Genomic DNA, 17,253 nt, shown 5'->3' with positions numbered 1-17,253 from the left:
AAAAAAAAAAGCAGAGAACATTTTCTGTTTGTTTTTTTTTTTTAAGTGTGTGTGGGGAAACATATATGCATGTAAAAATAAATATGTACTATAAATTTCTGGATAGTATTCAGGAAACCCAGAGGTTACTTGTTTGTGGAGAGAGGAACTAGGCAGATGGAGGACAGGGGTTGGAGGAAACTTTTCATTGTATACAATTTTATACTTGGTTTTTGAATCATATTAATGTATTACCTTTCTAGAAAAATATTAAAATAAAAAAGTAAATCTCTCAAAGTCATCTGGGGTCTTCTAAAAGAAATAACCTTCCTGTATTAGGGTTACATAAATATTGGCTTCTTGGTGTTTTAGTTATTAGAATACTATTTCCTGAAGTTTAGGATCAGATAAGAGACCAATATTGTTTGTGAAACCAAACTTAGAGTTCTAAACTTTCTTCCACACTTACAGGTGGTGATGGTGAATTCTGCAGCAGTTGCAGCTTCCTGTGCAAATATTGTTCCAGCTCCAGTCTTAGCTAACTGTGCAGCAGCTAATCAAGCTGGTAGTACCACTTCAGTTTCCTCACAGAATGCTATACAGCCTCTATTTGTATCTCCGCCTACACAAGGCAGGCCAGGTAGGTTATTAGTGGTTCCTTACTGTGGAAGCCTTTTTCTATTCATGAACATGCCCATACAACAATTCTAGTGATTAGATAAGATTACTTTAATCTCCAGTATTAAATTTCAATTTTTTTTCTTGCAAATTTAGCTTTGGTATGATTTCATAGCTATTGTTTTGCTAACCCCATTGAAAATTTAGAGGACTTGTACCAGTTTCTTAAACTTCAAGTTAAGTTTTATTATACAGAACTTAAGGTAAAGGTATTTCACACTTCACAGAATTAATTCCTGAAAAGTTTGGCTCTAGAATTTAAGAGATCCAGGTTAGAATCTTGGTTTTACAACTTACTCGCTATGTAATTTTGGACAAATTATTGAACCTTTCTTATCTGTGAGCTTGGAGGTACTGATAGTACCAATTTATGAAGTGGTTGTGAAATTCCACTGAGTTAATATAATTTAAAATTTTCAGCAGAATTCTGGGAAAGTGGTGGCAGCAACAGCATAGCTTTTCAGTCTGTGTCCCCAAATAAAAATGGAAATAGCAAAACCAAAACCCATGGGACAATGTTTAACAACAAAACTAGGTGACAAGGTCTCCCCATGAACCCCCAAATTTAAGCAGGTAGGGACAAACCATCAGTCACAAGACCTGCATGCTGTCAGGGTCAATGTGGGAGCAATAAGACGGAAGCATCGGGGATGTTGTCTGATGGACCTAAGAACAGAAGAACCCCAAAAGAACTAATAAGAATTCACTGGACAGTGGGGCAGCCAATTTGGAAGGAACAGCTAAGACTGGGAAGGGATTTGACCTCTCCAATACTAGGTGAGTGCTTTGGGTACATGGTAAAGGGACTAAAGGACTTGGAACAGTTTTGCCCCTAAGAACTCTGAAAACTGACCTGGCAGGGCTACCTTTTAGGATAATATTCCTCACTGGGTAGAAACTGCTGGGAGTGGAATCAAAGTTGATGAGGATAGGGAAAGAGCAGGTCCAGACTAAAGCTGAGAGAACAGAGCCAAGGAATCCTAGAAAGCAGTCATGTTTTTAAACACTACAAAAACAATAGAGATCCCTAAGAAGTTAGAAAAGCTTTCTTGTATTTCATCTCGTTTAGAGTTCATAAAAAATAATTTCACATAAAAATGAATGTATATGTATAGCTGATTCACTTTGTTATAAAGCAGAAACTAACACACCATTGTAAAGAAATTCTGCTCCAATAAAGATGTTAAAAAAAAATGAATGAAAGAAAAGCACTAAGGTTGCATACAAAGGTGTTTTAAGAGGAAAACAGAATAGTATCCCTGTTAGACAGTAAAAGCATGTCAGAATGTGTACACTAAACAGAACTTAAACCAACAGCTATTTCAAAATGAGGCAAAGACGCTAATAAAATAACACAAAATGTTAAAAAATAACAGATCAGGATTAGAAGTCGGATGAGGTGACAGAACTCAGGAAAGCATTAGAAATGGAAGAAAGTCATTTCGGTAATGAAGACTAAACTATAAAGAACGTGACCAAGTATGTACAACAGATAATGCTTTAAGAGAAAGATGTAAGAAAGGGGGGAAATCTAAAATGAAAAAAACGAAGAGAAAGATTCAAAAGTGACATATTGAAGTTAGGCAAAGGATATCCAACACTGATAGAAGTTCCTAAAGAAGAAAACCAAAGTAAGGGAAAAGAATAAATACTAAAAACTATAATTCAGAAAAATTTCCTGAAATTAAAAAACTTTAAAACTACATACTGAAACAGTGCTCTGCAGAATATTGGGCCAGAGCAACCAACACCAGGATATTCTAGTAAAACAACTGGGCTTTAAAGAAAAAGAGCCTATGGAGTATAAAGGAAATAAAATGATAATCGTCAAACTTTGACAGCAATGCTTCATGCTACAAGAAAATGGAGTAACATTTAAGATAATGAAAGGATATGTGAACCAAAGATTTTATATCCAGCCAAACATTTTCAGGCTTAAAGGGTAATGTATAAGAATTCAGAGAATATTATTTGCATGAGCCCTTCTTGAAGAATCGAATAAAGATACGCTGTCAAGTAAGGTAATTGCTAGCCATGTATGACACTTTAAATTTTAATTAATTACAGTTAAGTAAAATAAGTCTTCAGTTGCTCGGTCACACTGACCGCATGCCAGGTGCTCAAAGCCACACGTGGCTAGTGGCTACTGTATTGGACAGCACAGATACAGAATATTTCTGCCATCACAGGAAGTTGTATTGGAGGAACGGAGTGTATTGGAGAATGATTTTGACTTTTAGACCACCAGAACAATAAAAGACATTAGCTTAAGACCTGATTGTAAGTATTAAATATATACTTAACACAAAATGAGGGCTGAGAGGTTGATGATACACTATGTAAAGCCTTATATTTGAACAATATAGGTACAGTATAGCTATTTTTAAAAATGGGAGAATTGAGAGACCATGTGCCAAGCATTTTTTAATGCTTTCAATAAACATATCAGGTTCTTTTATCTAGATACTTAGATGTTATTCAGAGACTATAATGTTGGCTAAAACAAATGAGTATGGGATATTCCAGTTTTATCCCTCTGTGTCCTTGCAAACTGGGATCTTAGTATGGAAGAAAGGTAATAACACATGTACTAAAAAAGGCTAAGGAGAAACTTTTATGGTATCACATTTGAATTAAAAGTATCAGTATGAACTTGAGGTATTTTATCTTTAAATTTGTGTATTTCCTAGCTCTGTCCACTGAAAAGGCCCAGAAACAATGAGTATCTTTAGCACTCAGTTTGTGACGTTGAAATGCTGCTTCTCACTCAAACAGAAACAAAGAGCTTTATGGAGAAATTTCTGGTTCCAGGTCTGGGCAGGAAATGTTCAAGATTAGCCTGGATCATCTTGTCATGCTAGATAGCAAGGAAGCTATCAACAGGTACTGGGGGTCGTGTCAAAAGGACTCACGAGCCGTCTTGAAGAGGTTCCCACTGGCCAAAGATGGAACAGTTTGAGCTTCAACAATGATAATTGCAATAGATTTTGGAACATGTCGAATATATTTAAAAGTTCCTGATGATATTTTAAAAATTGGTTCCCTTGGGATTAACAACTATCTATCTATCTATATATAAACAACTATACATAAAATAGATTAAAAAACAAGGATTTACTGTATAGCACAGGGAACTGTGATCGATATCTAATAATAACATATAATGGAAAATAATCTGAAAAGAATACATAACTGAAAAAAGAATTGGTTGTCTTAAGAGGATGTCAGGAAACCAGTTTACGTTCTTGAAAACGGGACAGTAAAGTGAAAGAATCAAGTATTTATCCTGCCTTTCTTATATGAACTATAATACGGGGTAACCAAATAGTAGATGAGGGGAAATATTTCTATAAGTATTCTAATCAGTGAAAAAGAAGTGGCAGAATGTAATCATTTTGCAGTCGTTACTGAACGGATGCATATTAAACAGCAGTAGCTGCTAAGATTGCAAAGATAGTGAGACATTACCTATAGCCTACCAAAGGAATCAATCCTGAGTCTGATCTGGTCTTCTGGATCTAGCTGCCTATTTGCAGGAAATACAAGAACACATTGAAATGCACCATGAGTATGTAATCGGCAAAATCCAGACTGGGAAACTCAACAGGTCAGGGGGTCTTCAAAAGACAAATTGAAAGGAAATGACAGGGATGGAGAAAGGACCTATAGATTAAAAGAAGTTCAAGATACAGTTTTTAAAAACTGTGTAGGGATGCACATTTGGGTGACAAAATACTTAAAACTACAAAGAAGTGATTACTATGAAAGTCAGGATAGTGGTTGATTATGGTGGGGGTAAGAGGGTGGTGATTGTGATGGAGTGCATGGAAGTTTTCTGAAATGGCTGGCAAGGTTTTCTTTCTTAACCTGGATAGTGTCCACCTGAAAATAATTCGTTTGTTTTCTGTATCTGTTTTATTTATAATGTAAAAATTAAGAACTTAGCCACTGTGCCTGGAACAAAACATGCAATATATGTTCATTAATGACCACAGAAATTTTTCATTGGAAATGTTAATGTAGATACTGGTTTTACTACTTGTGCTAATTGTAGGGGAACATGTTGGCTATCTGCTTCCAGCAGATGTCTGAGCTTAAAAAAAACAATGACAGGTGAAATCAAGCATTGTAATACCCCATTTATGTAGAATCATTGAAAGATTACCCTTTAAATGCCAGATTTATGTTTTTTTGTAGATACTTCTAAAAATGTATACGGCCTTCATTTTATTTTTGTTGAGCCACTTGTGAACCTCAACTATAACTCTAATAAATAATGGCTACTTTTTAGTTGCTCTTTGTCGTTCCTGTCCTCTAGATGATAAAGCTCAAGTTTCTCATTGTTATTCATGTGTCTGTCTGGCAGCCCCATCCCATCCTCCTTTAAGTCACTTCCTATCTGCCAGGTAACTAGATGCCATGATTGCTTTTATTATGATTGTCTTCATAGGCATTAAATCCTGTTAACTGAGTTTTTTGGTAACTGTTTCCAAGTCTTTTGCCAGGGCCAGAGTTAGTGACTTACTTGCTCTGGGTACAAAATTTAAGGGAGTATCAAAAAAAACCCCCACAGTGCTCAAGATAAATAATACTTTAATGCACTATTAAAAAAAACAAAACTAATGCAAAAAAAAGAATCCATGATAAACAAAGTATCAAAGTTTTTTTAAAAGATAGGAACTGTGGGCCAGGCTTAGGGTGAGGTGAGTGAGGCACTCACTCTTGTGGTCATGCAAGTGCAAGCTTAGATCCTATCTTTTATAATTTTGGTATTTTAGTCATCATGAATTTTTTTTTTGCTTTAATTTGGTGGCCCTTTAAATTTTGCACCTTACTGCACTTTAGTACTGGCCCTGCCCTTTGATCTCTAGAGAAGCTGAGTCTTACTATGTATATTCACGTTCTCTTCTGAAATGTCCTGAAGCAGACTGCAGCTGCATGGACAAGGAAATAAGTATTTTGAATGAATTTCATTGGTTTCCATTCACTTTTAGAAAAGTTTGCTTCCATTGTTCTGGGTCCATCACTTGAACTGTACCTGGTAAGCCCATAGAGCCCTGTTAAGTCTGCGAATTAGATGCTCATGCATCTCTAGAGCAACTGGAAGTTTTAAAAGCTTTTTCTTATGGAACGTATTATAATATGCATTTTAAAAGAAAATTGAGGGCTTCCCTGGTGGCGCAGTGATTGAGAGTCCGCCTGCTGATGCAGGGGACATGGGTTCGCGCCCCGGTCCAGGAAGATCCCACATGCCGCCGAGCGGCTGGGCCCGTGAGCCATGGCCGCTGAGCCTGTGCGTCCGGAGCCTGTGCTCCGCAACGGGAGAGGCCACAACAGTGAGAGGCCCGCGTACCGCAAAAAAAAAAAAAAAAAAAAAAAAAAAAGTAAGTTGAGTTCAATTACTAAATAATGGCTATATTTCCCTCTGCTGTACAATATATCGTTGTTGATTATTTTATACATAGTAGTTTGTATCTCTTAATCCCCTACCCCTTTTTTGCCCCTCTTCACTCTCCCCACTGGTAACCAACCACTAGTTCTCTATATCTGAATCTGTTTCTTTTTTTTTTTATAATCATTTGTTTTATTTTTTAGATTCCACATATAAGTGATAATGTAGAGCATTGGCCCCCAGTGTTTTTGGTACCGGGGACCGGTTTCACGGAAGACAGTTTTTCCACAGACGGGGGTGGGGGGGGCGCTTCAGGCAGTAACGCGAGTGATGGGGAGCGATGGGGAGTGGCAGATGAAGCTTCGCTCGCTCGACCGCTGCTCACCTCCTGCTGTAGCCCGGTTCCTAACAGGCCGCGACCGGTTGGGGACCCCTGATGTAGGGTATCTGTCTTTGTCTGACTTATTTCATTTTTCACTTAGTTTAGATCTGTGATTCTCAGCTGGAGGAGAATTTGCCCCTTAGGAAACATTTGACAATTTCTGCAGACATTTTCAGTGGTCCTACAATTTGGCAGGGGAGAGCTACTGGCATCTAATAAGTTGAGGCCAGGGATGATGCTAAAACAACCACCACAACAAAGAATTATTGCGCCCAATATGTTAATCATGACAAATGAAACCGGAGGTTTGTCCTAGATACTAATATGTTACCAGTTATATGTATTGTAAATATTTTCTCTCACTTTGTTGATATTTTCATTTTTCCTGTGGTACCTTTTGATGAAGAGAAATTCTTAATTTTAATGTAATTTAAGTTATCAAAAAAAAAAAGTTGAGTTCAAAGTAACCTCCAAATTTCTTCCGTCCTTGATTCTCTCAGGCCCAGGAGAGCTTACTTAGCTACCTCTATGTCTGGTATTTGGTTTTTACCTTGTAATCGTAATCACATTCTACTATTTTTAGATAATTGAACTTATTCCAGTTGTTTTTGAAAAAAAATGGTGTGATTTGAGTGCTAGTTTAAAAGGAATAAGAGTGTGGCTTTGTTGAAGCCATTATTTTATAGAAAACAAATCCGTGAATCTTTAGAGCATTTGGAAATGTTCTAAAAATTAAATCCTCTTCTAAAACTGTAAGAGTGGAGATTTCTACATGCATGACAAAACTCCAAAACTCGAAAGTTATTTGAGCAAATTTTTTAAATTTACTGTTTAATTTAGATACAGTAAAATTTATTTTTTGGTGCCCTGTTCTATGAGTTTTAACAATGCATAACATTGTGTAACTACCACCACAATCAAGAGAACAGTTTCATCACCCCAAAAGAGTTGGTTATCAAGTTTTAAATCACCCTAAGATTTAGATTTCCTATTACTATTAGCCTGTAGTTGTATAAAGGGTATAAATAAATGTGTTGTTAGTATTTTTGTTGGTGAATGAAAGCAATGTGGATTACTTGTAATACTTGGCCTTAAATTCCTCTTGCTAAATTACCAGAATAACAAATTCAGCTTGTGTGGACTGTTCTTTTACTAAACTAAGTGTTCTAAAACTCCAAATTTAAACCTTTATTGAACAATGAGCCCAAACTTTCTATACTTCTCAGGGGTAAAATTATAATGCAGGCAACACAGTGATAAAATTGAGTACTGGAATTTCTAAGTCAGCTAAAATGTTCAATGAAACTTGAAGGGTTGGTATCAAAAAATTTAACAAATTTATGTAACATAGTATGTATATGTGGAGATAATTTATATTCACTAGGTTGGAACCACATTGCTGCCTTTATCATCATAGAGGAATGTATTGATATTTAAACATAATTGTATTTGAATTTCTTATGTCAAAAACTGTGAAACTCCTAAGTGACTGTGGTTTTTAAACTATAGTAACAGTTATAGAAAGTTAAAGGGATAAGATAGTTCATCTAGCCTGTCTGTTTTAGATTCTGTAGGTCCTTAGAAACGGAACTGTTATGATTTGGAGTTCTCTATATTCCTCTGATGCTACCAAGTAGAAACCTTCAAGGACTGCTTAAATCTAATCTGTGCAATTTAGTCTCTCTTATTAGCTTCTACATCTTGTGATTCGGCAGATGGCTGAAAACAGCCTTAACTTTGTATTAAGCTCAGTAAAAATTTTGCTTTAGTAGTATTTATTTATGTACATGTTAGCTGATGTTCAAGATCTTGGTAGTCAAGCCTCTGTAGTTTACAGTTGTTTTTCTTTTGAATGTCAAGTAATTTCCTTAACTCAAAATAACTTGTAATGAACTCCTACTTTTCAACTGGCATGTCTAAAAGAATATGTGCGATTTACCTTCTATTTTTTTTGCGGTACGCGGACCTCTCACTGTTGTGGCCTCTCCCGTTGCGGAGCACAGGCTCCGGACGCACAGGCTCAGCGGCCATGGCTCACGGGCCTAGCCACTCCGCGGCATGTGGGATCTTCCCGGACCGGGGCACGAACCCGCGTCCCCGGCGTCGGCAGGCGGACTCTCAACCACTGCGCCACCTGGGAAGCCCTAAGTTTTTGTTTTTAAGTCAAACCATAAGACTCAGAGTTGCCTGACCATATTGGGAACACAAAAGAAATAGAGGACGAGCTACTGCTTATAAGATGTTACAGCTGTACATTGCTACTTTGTTTCGTTTCCTTTTTAGTGATTGCTTCAGCATCCTATCCATACCTGGCTGCTCCTATTCCTGCTGTGGCTGCCACTCTACCACCTCCACCTCCTCCACCACCACCTCCTCCTCCTCCTCCTTCTTCTCTTGAGGTGACAGACACTTCAAACTTACCATCACTACCTCCACCTTATTCCTGTGATCCATGTGGCAGTGATCTGCCTCAAGGTAAGTAGATTTTGAGACTTGGGTGAGGGTTATTTAGGTCTGGGGTTTTTTTTTTGGTCTTTTAATTTTAAATTTTAGAGCATATCTCTCTTTGGTTGACCAATGAGGGTAGGGTGGTGGACCGAATGGAAATTGACTTGAGAGCATAATGCTAGATAAATGACTAAGGAGAGAAGGAACCGAAAGCTGAGAATATCTTCTGCATAATCAAGAAGTGTATGGTTGAGCTGACTCACGCTGCTTTTCTAAGGTAGCTACATGTCTGCCCTGAAGAAGATTCTCAACTGGATATCTGCTCTCAGTAATTTCTCTTGAAAAGCAGGAGTTGATAACACAATTTTCTCCATTTCTTTTATTTAATGCCTACCACAAGTGCATGAAATTGTTGCATTCTTGATATTTAAGATTCCAACTGAATTTTGAAGAATTGGAAAAGGTTTTTGGGGTAGGAATTGGGGTGGGGGGGCTCTGATCTGCCTTGGATTTCAGCCATGTGTTGTTTCCTTAATTAAACTGAGTAGCTTTCCATTGGAAGTTTTTTGTTACCCCTCAGTTTAGCAGTGTATCTCAAAAGAGAATTGTAGTCGAAAGTTGTTTGTAGCTTATTCATACTTTTTTTTTTTTCGGTAACATTCCCTTAATTTTTCTAGCTGCCTTTCTATTCTATTTTGGGTTTTTTCAGCCCCTAAGGTAGTCACCAGGATCTTCAACTCCATTCTGTTCTTCTTCCCTTCCTTAAAACTTGATTATCAATTTTATGTAAATGATTTCTAAATCTATCTGGCCTTGGCCTCTACCTACTTGCTAGACATTTTCACTTGGCTTTCTTACTTTTATTTCAGACTCAGTCTGTCTACAGTGAAATTCCTCATCTTCATCTCCCTTCTTTCTTCTCTTTAGGCCATGCAAAACATTGACGCTTTTCCTTGGTTTTCTATTTTATTAATAATGTATCATTGAACAATGATCCCTTTACTCCTCTCCCCTCACCTACCTACCCCTGCCCAAGATCTTCTCAGCACATAATGCTGATTTTGCATTTTCCAGCATTTTATTTTGAAAATGTTTAGACATACACGAAATTTGAATTTTAAAATGAATATTCATATATCCACCACCTATATTCTGTTGTTAACAGTTAACTATACTTGTATTAGCATGCATTTCTCCATCTTTTCCTCCATCCATCTCTCTGTCCATCAATTAATCCATCTTTTTGGTGCATTTCAAAGTAAATTGTAGACATCATTCTTCCCCATTAAAAACTTGAACATACATATCATTAACTAGAGTTTGGTATTTATTTTTTCGTTTATTTTTTATTTATTTATTTTTTTTGCTGTACACGGGCCTCTCACTGCTGTGGCCTCTCCCGCTGCGGAGCACAGGCTCCAGACGCGCAGGCTCAGCGGCCATGGCTCACAGGCCCAGCCGCTCCGCGGCATGTGGGATCTTCCCGGACCGGGGCACGAACCCGTGTCCCCTGCATCGGCAGGCGGACTCTCAACCATTGTGCCGCCAGGGAAGCCCGAAATGAACAAATCTTAAATGTACACTTGCTGAGTTTTGACAGATGAGTACATGCACCTGTGTAACCCAAATCCCCATCAAGTTATAAAACATTATCATTATCCCACAAAGTTCCTTCATGCACCTTCCCAGTCTTTCCCTACCCCATCTCTACTTCCCCCCAGAGACAACCACTGTTCTGATATTTTTCTGCCCTAGTTTTACCTGTTTTAGAATTTCATGTGAATATAATCATACAGTATGTACTCTTTATGGAAGGCTTCTTAACCTCAATGTAATGTTTTTTGAGATTCTTCCATGTTGCTGCATGTTATCAGTAGTCTATTTGCTTTTATTGCTGAGTATTTCATCGTATGGGTACTCTACAGTTTGTCCATTCTCCTGTTGTGGGACACGTGGACTAGTCTAGTTTGGATCAGTTATGATAAAGCTGCTATGAACATGCTTGTAAAAGTCTTTGTGAACATGTGTTTTCATTTCCCTTGGGAAAATACCTAGGAGTGGAATTGTTGGGCCTAGATAGGTGTGTGTTTAGTTTTATAAGAAATTGCTGGTCATTTTTCCAAAACTGTACCTTATCTCCTTCTACTTTTACAAGAACTCTATGCATCTGGTTTTCTACTTCTAAGCCTTTTTTGTCATGGTGATTCTGCTCAAATTCTCTCCCCCTCTACTCTTCCATCTAACTTCCTATTTAAATCCTATCATTTTCATGATCCCACCCCCCAGTTGCATTTCAAAGTGATGTTTTTGAGTTCTTATAGTCCTTACCTGCCACTTTTTTTAACAGCTTGAGATATAATTCATATACCATGCAAGTCATCCATGTAAAGTGTATATAATTCAGTGCTTTTTAGTATATTCACAAATTTGTACAACCATCACCACTGTCTAATTCCAAAATATTTTCATCACCCCAAAAAGAAACCCTGTACCCATTAGCAGTTACTCCTCATTCTCTCTGACCCTGGCAACTATTATTCTGCTTTTTTTTTTTTACTGTTCTCTATAGATTTGCCTGTTCTGGACATTTCATGTAGATTGAGTCATACAATATGTGGTCTTTTGTAGGCTGGCTTCTTTCATTTGGCATAATGTTTTCAAGGTTCATCCATGTTGTAACATGTATCAGTATTTCATTCTTTTTTTCGGCTGAATAACATTCCATTATATAGATATACCATATTTTATTAGTTGATGGACATTTGAGTTGTTTCCACATTTTTGCTATTGAGAATAATACTGCTATGGATTTTTTGTGTGGATGTATGTGAATACCAAGGGGTGGAATCCCATGCCATTTGTGGATTTACTTCCTGCTGTTATCTTTTCATATTCTTTAGCTTGAGCGTTGCGCTTTATACTATATTCCCACGTCATAGTCAAAATACAAGCTCATTCTTTTAAAGTGGCAGTAAATACATTTGTATGTATTGGGAGTCTCCAACTTAAGAAAGAGGGGTTTTCTGAGAGTTGTTTGTTAGTGGAATCAAGTTACATTATCTTATTTATAAGAATATATGTGAATCCCAGGTCAATCAATAAAAATATATTTAGAGATATACTTGAAATGCTAAGGCTATTTATTCCCTCTTCTCTCATACATCTACTTTTTGTTCATTTGTAAAGTACTTTAAAGTTTTGTGTTTGAAGAAATTTTATCACCTTATGGTATAACTTATTTCGAGTTACCTTGCTCATTGCCTCCTCTTTTTGGAGTCCTAGTGGTGGTATGTTAGTCATGTTAAATAAAGACAAGGTGAATTGTTTCAAACAGTGCTAGTTATCTTAGTAGACATCACTGATCTTGGCATTTGTAGAACATTAGTTTGTACTATGTATTAGCTCTGAAGACCAACATGATTGCTTTTGTAGTAGATTTGTATTAAAGTAAAATTTTAGTCTTGAGACAAGCAGGAAAATGCCTTTACTAGAGTCTCTCTAAATATTTGCAGAGTAGTATTCCTGTAACATCTGTCTAATATTAAGAACAGAAATAAAATCTGTATTTGTTGATTAAACCTTCTTGGCTCAGAAAATGATCTTAGCTATAGTGGTAGGTAAATGGTCATTTACTATAAGGTAGAATTGAGGGTAGTGTTGATGTGGGGAGACAACATTTGTTGTATCTACCTTAATACTGAAAGAGAAGCGCTTTTAAATGGTAAGTTTTAATTGTTTATGTCATCTAGTCACTAAGATTTAAATTTTTAATTTTAGATGCAAAAGTTTTGCAGTACTATTTCAACCTGGGATTGCAGGTAAGAATCCTGTTAAAATTGCTTTGATTAAAAAAAAAAAAACCTCTAACTTAAAAACGTAAGCCGTTTTGATAATCAGACTCTTGAACCTTAAAACCCAAGAACACAAGAACACTATGAGGGACCTAAAAGATTTATTTCTGTCTTTATATCTCTGAAGATGACACAGGTCAGTTTTCTACTTTAACCTCTCAATACTTCAGTTTCTCTTATAAAAGAGTTGTAAACTGTCATGAGTGGGGGCCCTATGAAGTACAACTTCAGCATATATTGGCCTCCATATTTAACATCATATGCCAACCCTTCACTATGTTTTTCTATCTCGAAATAACAAATGGAATATTTATCCTATTTACTTAAAACATTTTTGTGGCTATTTCTGCATTTTATGTGAAAAGTAATCCGACTAATTCAAAGACATTTAAAGAGCAGTATTATTTTTAAAGCACTCATGTGTTCATAGATATTTGCCAAACACTGATTTTTACCACTTCCCTGAGTTGTAGAAAGGGAGTACTGACAGATATCTTAATATCACTGAAAGGTGTCTCTGATTTCAGGTAAGAGCTCTTTTACTTTATACCTTCAGGGATCATTTTCCCCCTGAAATACACTTCTGATATAATAAGATGACACATTTTCTGAAAAGGAATGATGCATCTTAAGATTTGGCATATGACATAGTAAACCAGATAGTCTCCTGGATAATACTCTGATCAGTTCATATTTTCCAAGACACTGATTTCCCTGAAACATTGGACATATCATTTCCAGAAAACTATCTTTACTGACTGGCACACATTTATAATTTAAGAGTAGTAGAGTGGGTTTTTGTTCTCTGAGACTATATTTCCTAAATGCAGTTTCAAGAATTGAAAACATAAAGTGCTTGCCCCTTCAGTTATGTTTGTTTATTATAGTCACCTGTGGAAACAAGGTGGAGGCAGTTTATTATTTGTTTATTTTTAGTATTTTTGTCTTAAATTTAAGTATAGTTGGACAACATTATACGTTACAGGTGTACAGTATAGTGATTCACAAGTTTTAAAGGTTATGCTCCATTTATAGTTATTATAAAATATTGGCTGTATTCCCCGTGTTGTACAATATAGTCTCCTATATCTTACATCATGGGAATACAAGGAAATGTATAATAGATATTTTAATATTTTCTAATATTAAAAGTAATAGCATTCATTATGGTGCATATGGAAAATACTAATGTGTAAGGAAAACCAAAATCACCTGTATAATCACCGTATACTTTGGTATATTTCCTTACAGCTTATTTATTTATTTTATAAAATGTGGACTATGCTATGTAATTTTGTAAACTTTTAAGTTAAACAATATGAACACATTTTCCTTAAATATTTGACACCATGATTTTTTTATTGCCTGTATTTTATTCCATCATGGATATATCATAATTCATTCATCCAGTTTCTTGTTGTTGAATATTTAGGTCATTAATTTTTTTTTGCCTTTAAAAACAGTGCTATAACAGACACCTTTGTATACAGATCATTGTGTATATCTCTAATTTCCTTAGGGTGCTTTCCTAAAATAATTCCTAGGTCCACATATGAGATACAGAGGCTGCAAAGATCTTAAAGTTGTTACAGAGAATAGATTTTCTAAATGTCATATCATTTAGTTCAAAAGTCATTGTTATCCCACCCGGAAATCATGGCCCAACTTTTTTTTTCAGTGAAGAATGGTACTAGTTTAAGAAAAGGAATAATAAAGTGTTATTTCCCTTTCTTGCCCAAGTGCTATCACCACAGCTTGTGGCACTCCATGGTCTGTATGCCACAGATGCAGGAGCAGCAGCAGCTTCATGTAGAGAATTATCCAGTCTGTACTGAGCCGTCACCTCTGGTGAATCAAACCATTCCTCAATTATACAGTGAGATGGGGAATCAAGATGACACACAGGCAGATGTATCAGCACATGGTAAGTATGTAATGAGATTCCCTGCAAGAAAGACGATTGGATTTTATTGTGTGTAATTTAATAGTAGCCTTCAGATATTATACTAGACCAGCATTTCTTAAAGCATGGTATGTGAACCTTTTGGGGTCCCTGAGACCCTTTCAAGGGATCCATGAGGCTAAAAGTATTCATCATAATACAGGGATTTTGTCCCTTTTTGCTGTGTTAGATTTGTATTAAGGGTGCACAAATCAGTGGCGGGTAGGATAGCTGGCACCTAAGTACAAATCAAGGCAGGGGCACCAAACTGTGCTAGTACTTAGTGTCTTCACACTCATGATATAAAAATGCCAGTTTTATTTATTTTGTGTTTGATCAAAGACATTCTTATTTTACTAAATTTTTATTCTTTGAATAATTGTACCTAGTATTCTGTATGACAAAATAGGAAGTATTCATAAAGCTCTCTGCATACTGACGTATAGTGATTAACTTTAAAGAAAAGGGTTGTAAGCTTGAGTTTCGAGCTAAACGAGCTGACTTTTCATGGAACACTATTTTTACTTGAAAGAGTGATAGACAGACTATGGTTATTCAGACTTGGGGATCCGGCAGACATTTTCTCAAATGAACACCTAAGCCTTATCACTTCGAGAAAAGCAACGGATAGTATTTTTTGTCAAAGATAAAAATTCCAGCACTCAAATACATGTTATCCAAAATTCTAATTTTTGTCTACCACCATGAGCTTGACAGCTTCCAATACTTCATTAACTCTTCTAATAAAATAGATGGTGGGGGGCTATTAATGAATGTGGTGTTTTACATTGGTTAATGAAATGTGTCAACGTTTGGTAGATCTGTATAACTCAGTGAAATAATATTTTCCCAATTACCAATGTATAATCTTACCTGTGCATGATTTAGTAAAATATCTATCCAAGATGCAAGATAAAACAATGGATTTTAATGTTAACAAAGTATGAAAAGTCCACATTGCTACTGACCTCTAAGAAATTACCACTTACCTAGTTGTGGTATAGCATCAAAGAATATCTACAATTATCTGAAAAGCCTAATTATTAAGACTTCTCTCTTTTCCAGCTACATATCTGTATGAAGCCAGATTTTCTTCATATATTTCAAACTAAATGTATCATAATAGATAAAATACAGGAGCGGATATGAGAATCCAGCTGTCTTCTCTTAAGCCATACATTAGAGATTGCACAAGTGTAAATGCCACTGGTCTCACAATTTTTTGTTTTGGAAAATACAAATTTTTATGGAAAATGAGTTTCACATAATGGGTTTATTTTTACATGAGATAATATTTTTAACTTAGATTAATTCCTAATGTAAATATTGATAGATAGAACCCACATAAACAAAAGCTATTTGGGATCCTCAATTTTTAAGAGTGTAAAGGGATCCTGAGACCAAAAAGTTTGAGACCTCTGTGCCAGACCATAAGGATGGTTGCTTTGTCTATGAGTTCACAGTATAATATAGATGGGGAGGCATTTTCAAGGATTTAGAGTAGCATCTTTGGACTTCCCTTCTTAGAATCAGCAGGAGGAAGAAGAAACGATGTGGACTAACCTAACCAAATCTGTTTTCCATTCCAGCAACTGCTACTTGATGGTTGTGATTTTGGCTAAGTTACTTAACCTCCCTAAGCCTGATTTTGTGTAAAGTGGGAAATAATGTATATTATGATTTTCCAGTGTTGTTATAAGAACTATATGAAACCTTATATGTATAAGTATACTGTTCTGGTGCATGTGAGGAATGTGAATTTTCTTTCTCTCCTCCCTTTTCTTAAAGAGTATTAATAGTTTTAGAATATTAGCACTATAGAGTCTTACTCTTCATGTGGTGGTGTGATGTGGCCCATGATAATAAAAATTAAAGTATCAACCTTTATTACATTTTTGTTCCATGTACCTTTTATAGAACTATTTTTATTGTAGTAAACATGAGACAGTGCCAGTCTTTACTTCACAAAACGAACGTAAGTTATCCCAAGTAATGAGGGACTCCTTTTTTTAAATATTTATATAGTTACTATAATAAGGTCAGAAGAGCATCTATTTATTTCCATTGAAACTGGTGCATGGTAGTGAAAGTGCTGTAAATTTTAAGTGATGCTAGCATGTTCATGACATTCAAGAGATGACACTTAAAAGTTTGGTCTTTTGGGATGGTCTTCAGAGTTTTGCCTTCAAGTATAGACCAGACTGTAAAAACACCTGAATTTTTAATTGCTAAAATAATACAAAATGGTTATTTGGATGGTGTGTGTTATACTGGAAAACTATTTGACAGCGTAATTGTGACGAACGCTTATAAGAACTGAAATGACAAGAATGACTCTAGAGAACGTTTCTTAGTGTAGTCTGTTGATATCTAAATCATCCCAGGAAGATAGCTGTCTCCAGGTAGAATACATTTGACACATTGTACATACATTTATATATTTAATTTTTCTTTTTTACTTTTTTTTTTTAACATCTGTATTGGAGTATCATTGCTTTACAATGGTGTGTTAGTTTCTGCTTTATAACAAAGTGAATCAGTCATACATATGTTCCCATATCTCTTCCCTCTTGCGTCTCCC

The 17,253-nt window shown here is 35.9% G+C and overlaps 1 protein-coding gene across 2 annotated transcripts in view; it reads left to right on the top strand.

Moving 5' to 3' along the window:
• Positions 1–17,253, top strand: part of LOC112402307 (putative bifunctional UDP-N-acetylglucosamine transferase and deubiquitinase ALG13) — a 63,984-nt gene that overhangs the window by 41,347 nt on the left and 5,384 nt on the right. Inside the window, exons 20-24 of one of the 2 annotated variants that reach the window (XM_024749140.1) lie at positions 451–619; positions 1,228–1,434; positions 8,715–8,906; positions 12,657–12,697; positions 14,471–14,654. In XM_024749140.1, coding sequence (XP_024604908.1) covers positions 451–619; positions 1,228–1,434; positions 8,715–8,906; positions 12,657–12,697; positions 14,471–14,654 — 793 coding nt within the window. The remainder of the gene's footprint in view (positions 1–450; positions 620–1,227; positions 1,435–8,714; positions 8,907–12,656; positions 12,698–14,470; positions 14,655–17,253) is intronic. The other variant, XM_024749149.1, reaches the window with a different exon arrangement.

This window comes from Neophocaena asiaeorientalis, unplaced genomic scaffold (genome assembly GCF_003031525.2).
Source record: "Neophocaena asiaeorientalis asiaeorientalis breed wild unplaced genomic scaffold, Neophocaena_asiaeorientalis_V1.1 scaffold604, whole genome shotgun sequence".
NCBI classification, from domain to species: Eukaryota; Metazoa; Chordata; class Mammalia; order Artiodactyla; family Phocoenidae; genus Neophocaena; species Neophocaena asiaeorientalis.
Note: the sequence above shows the minus strand (reverse complement) of the source record. Positions and strands in the feature narration are given on the sequence as shown.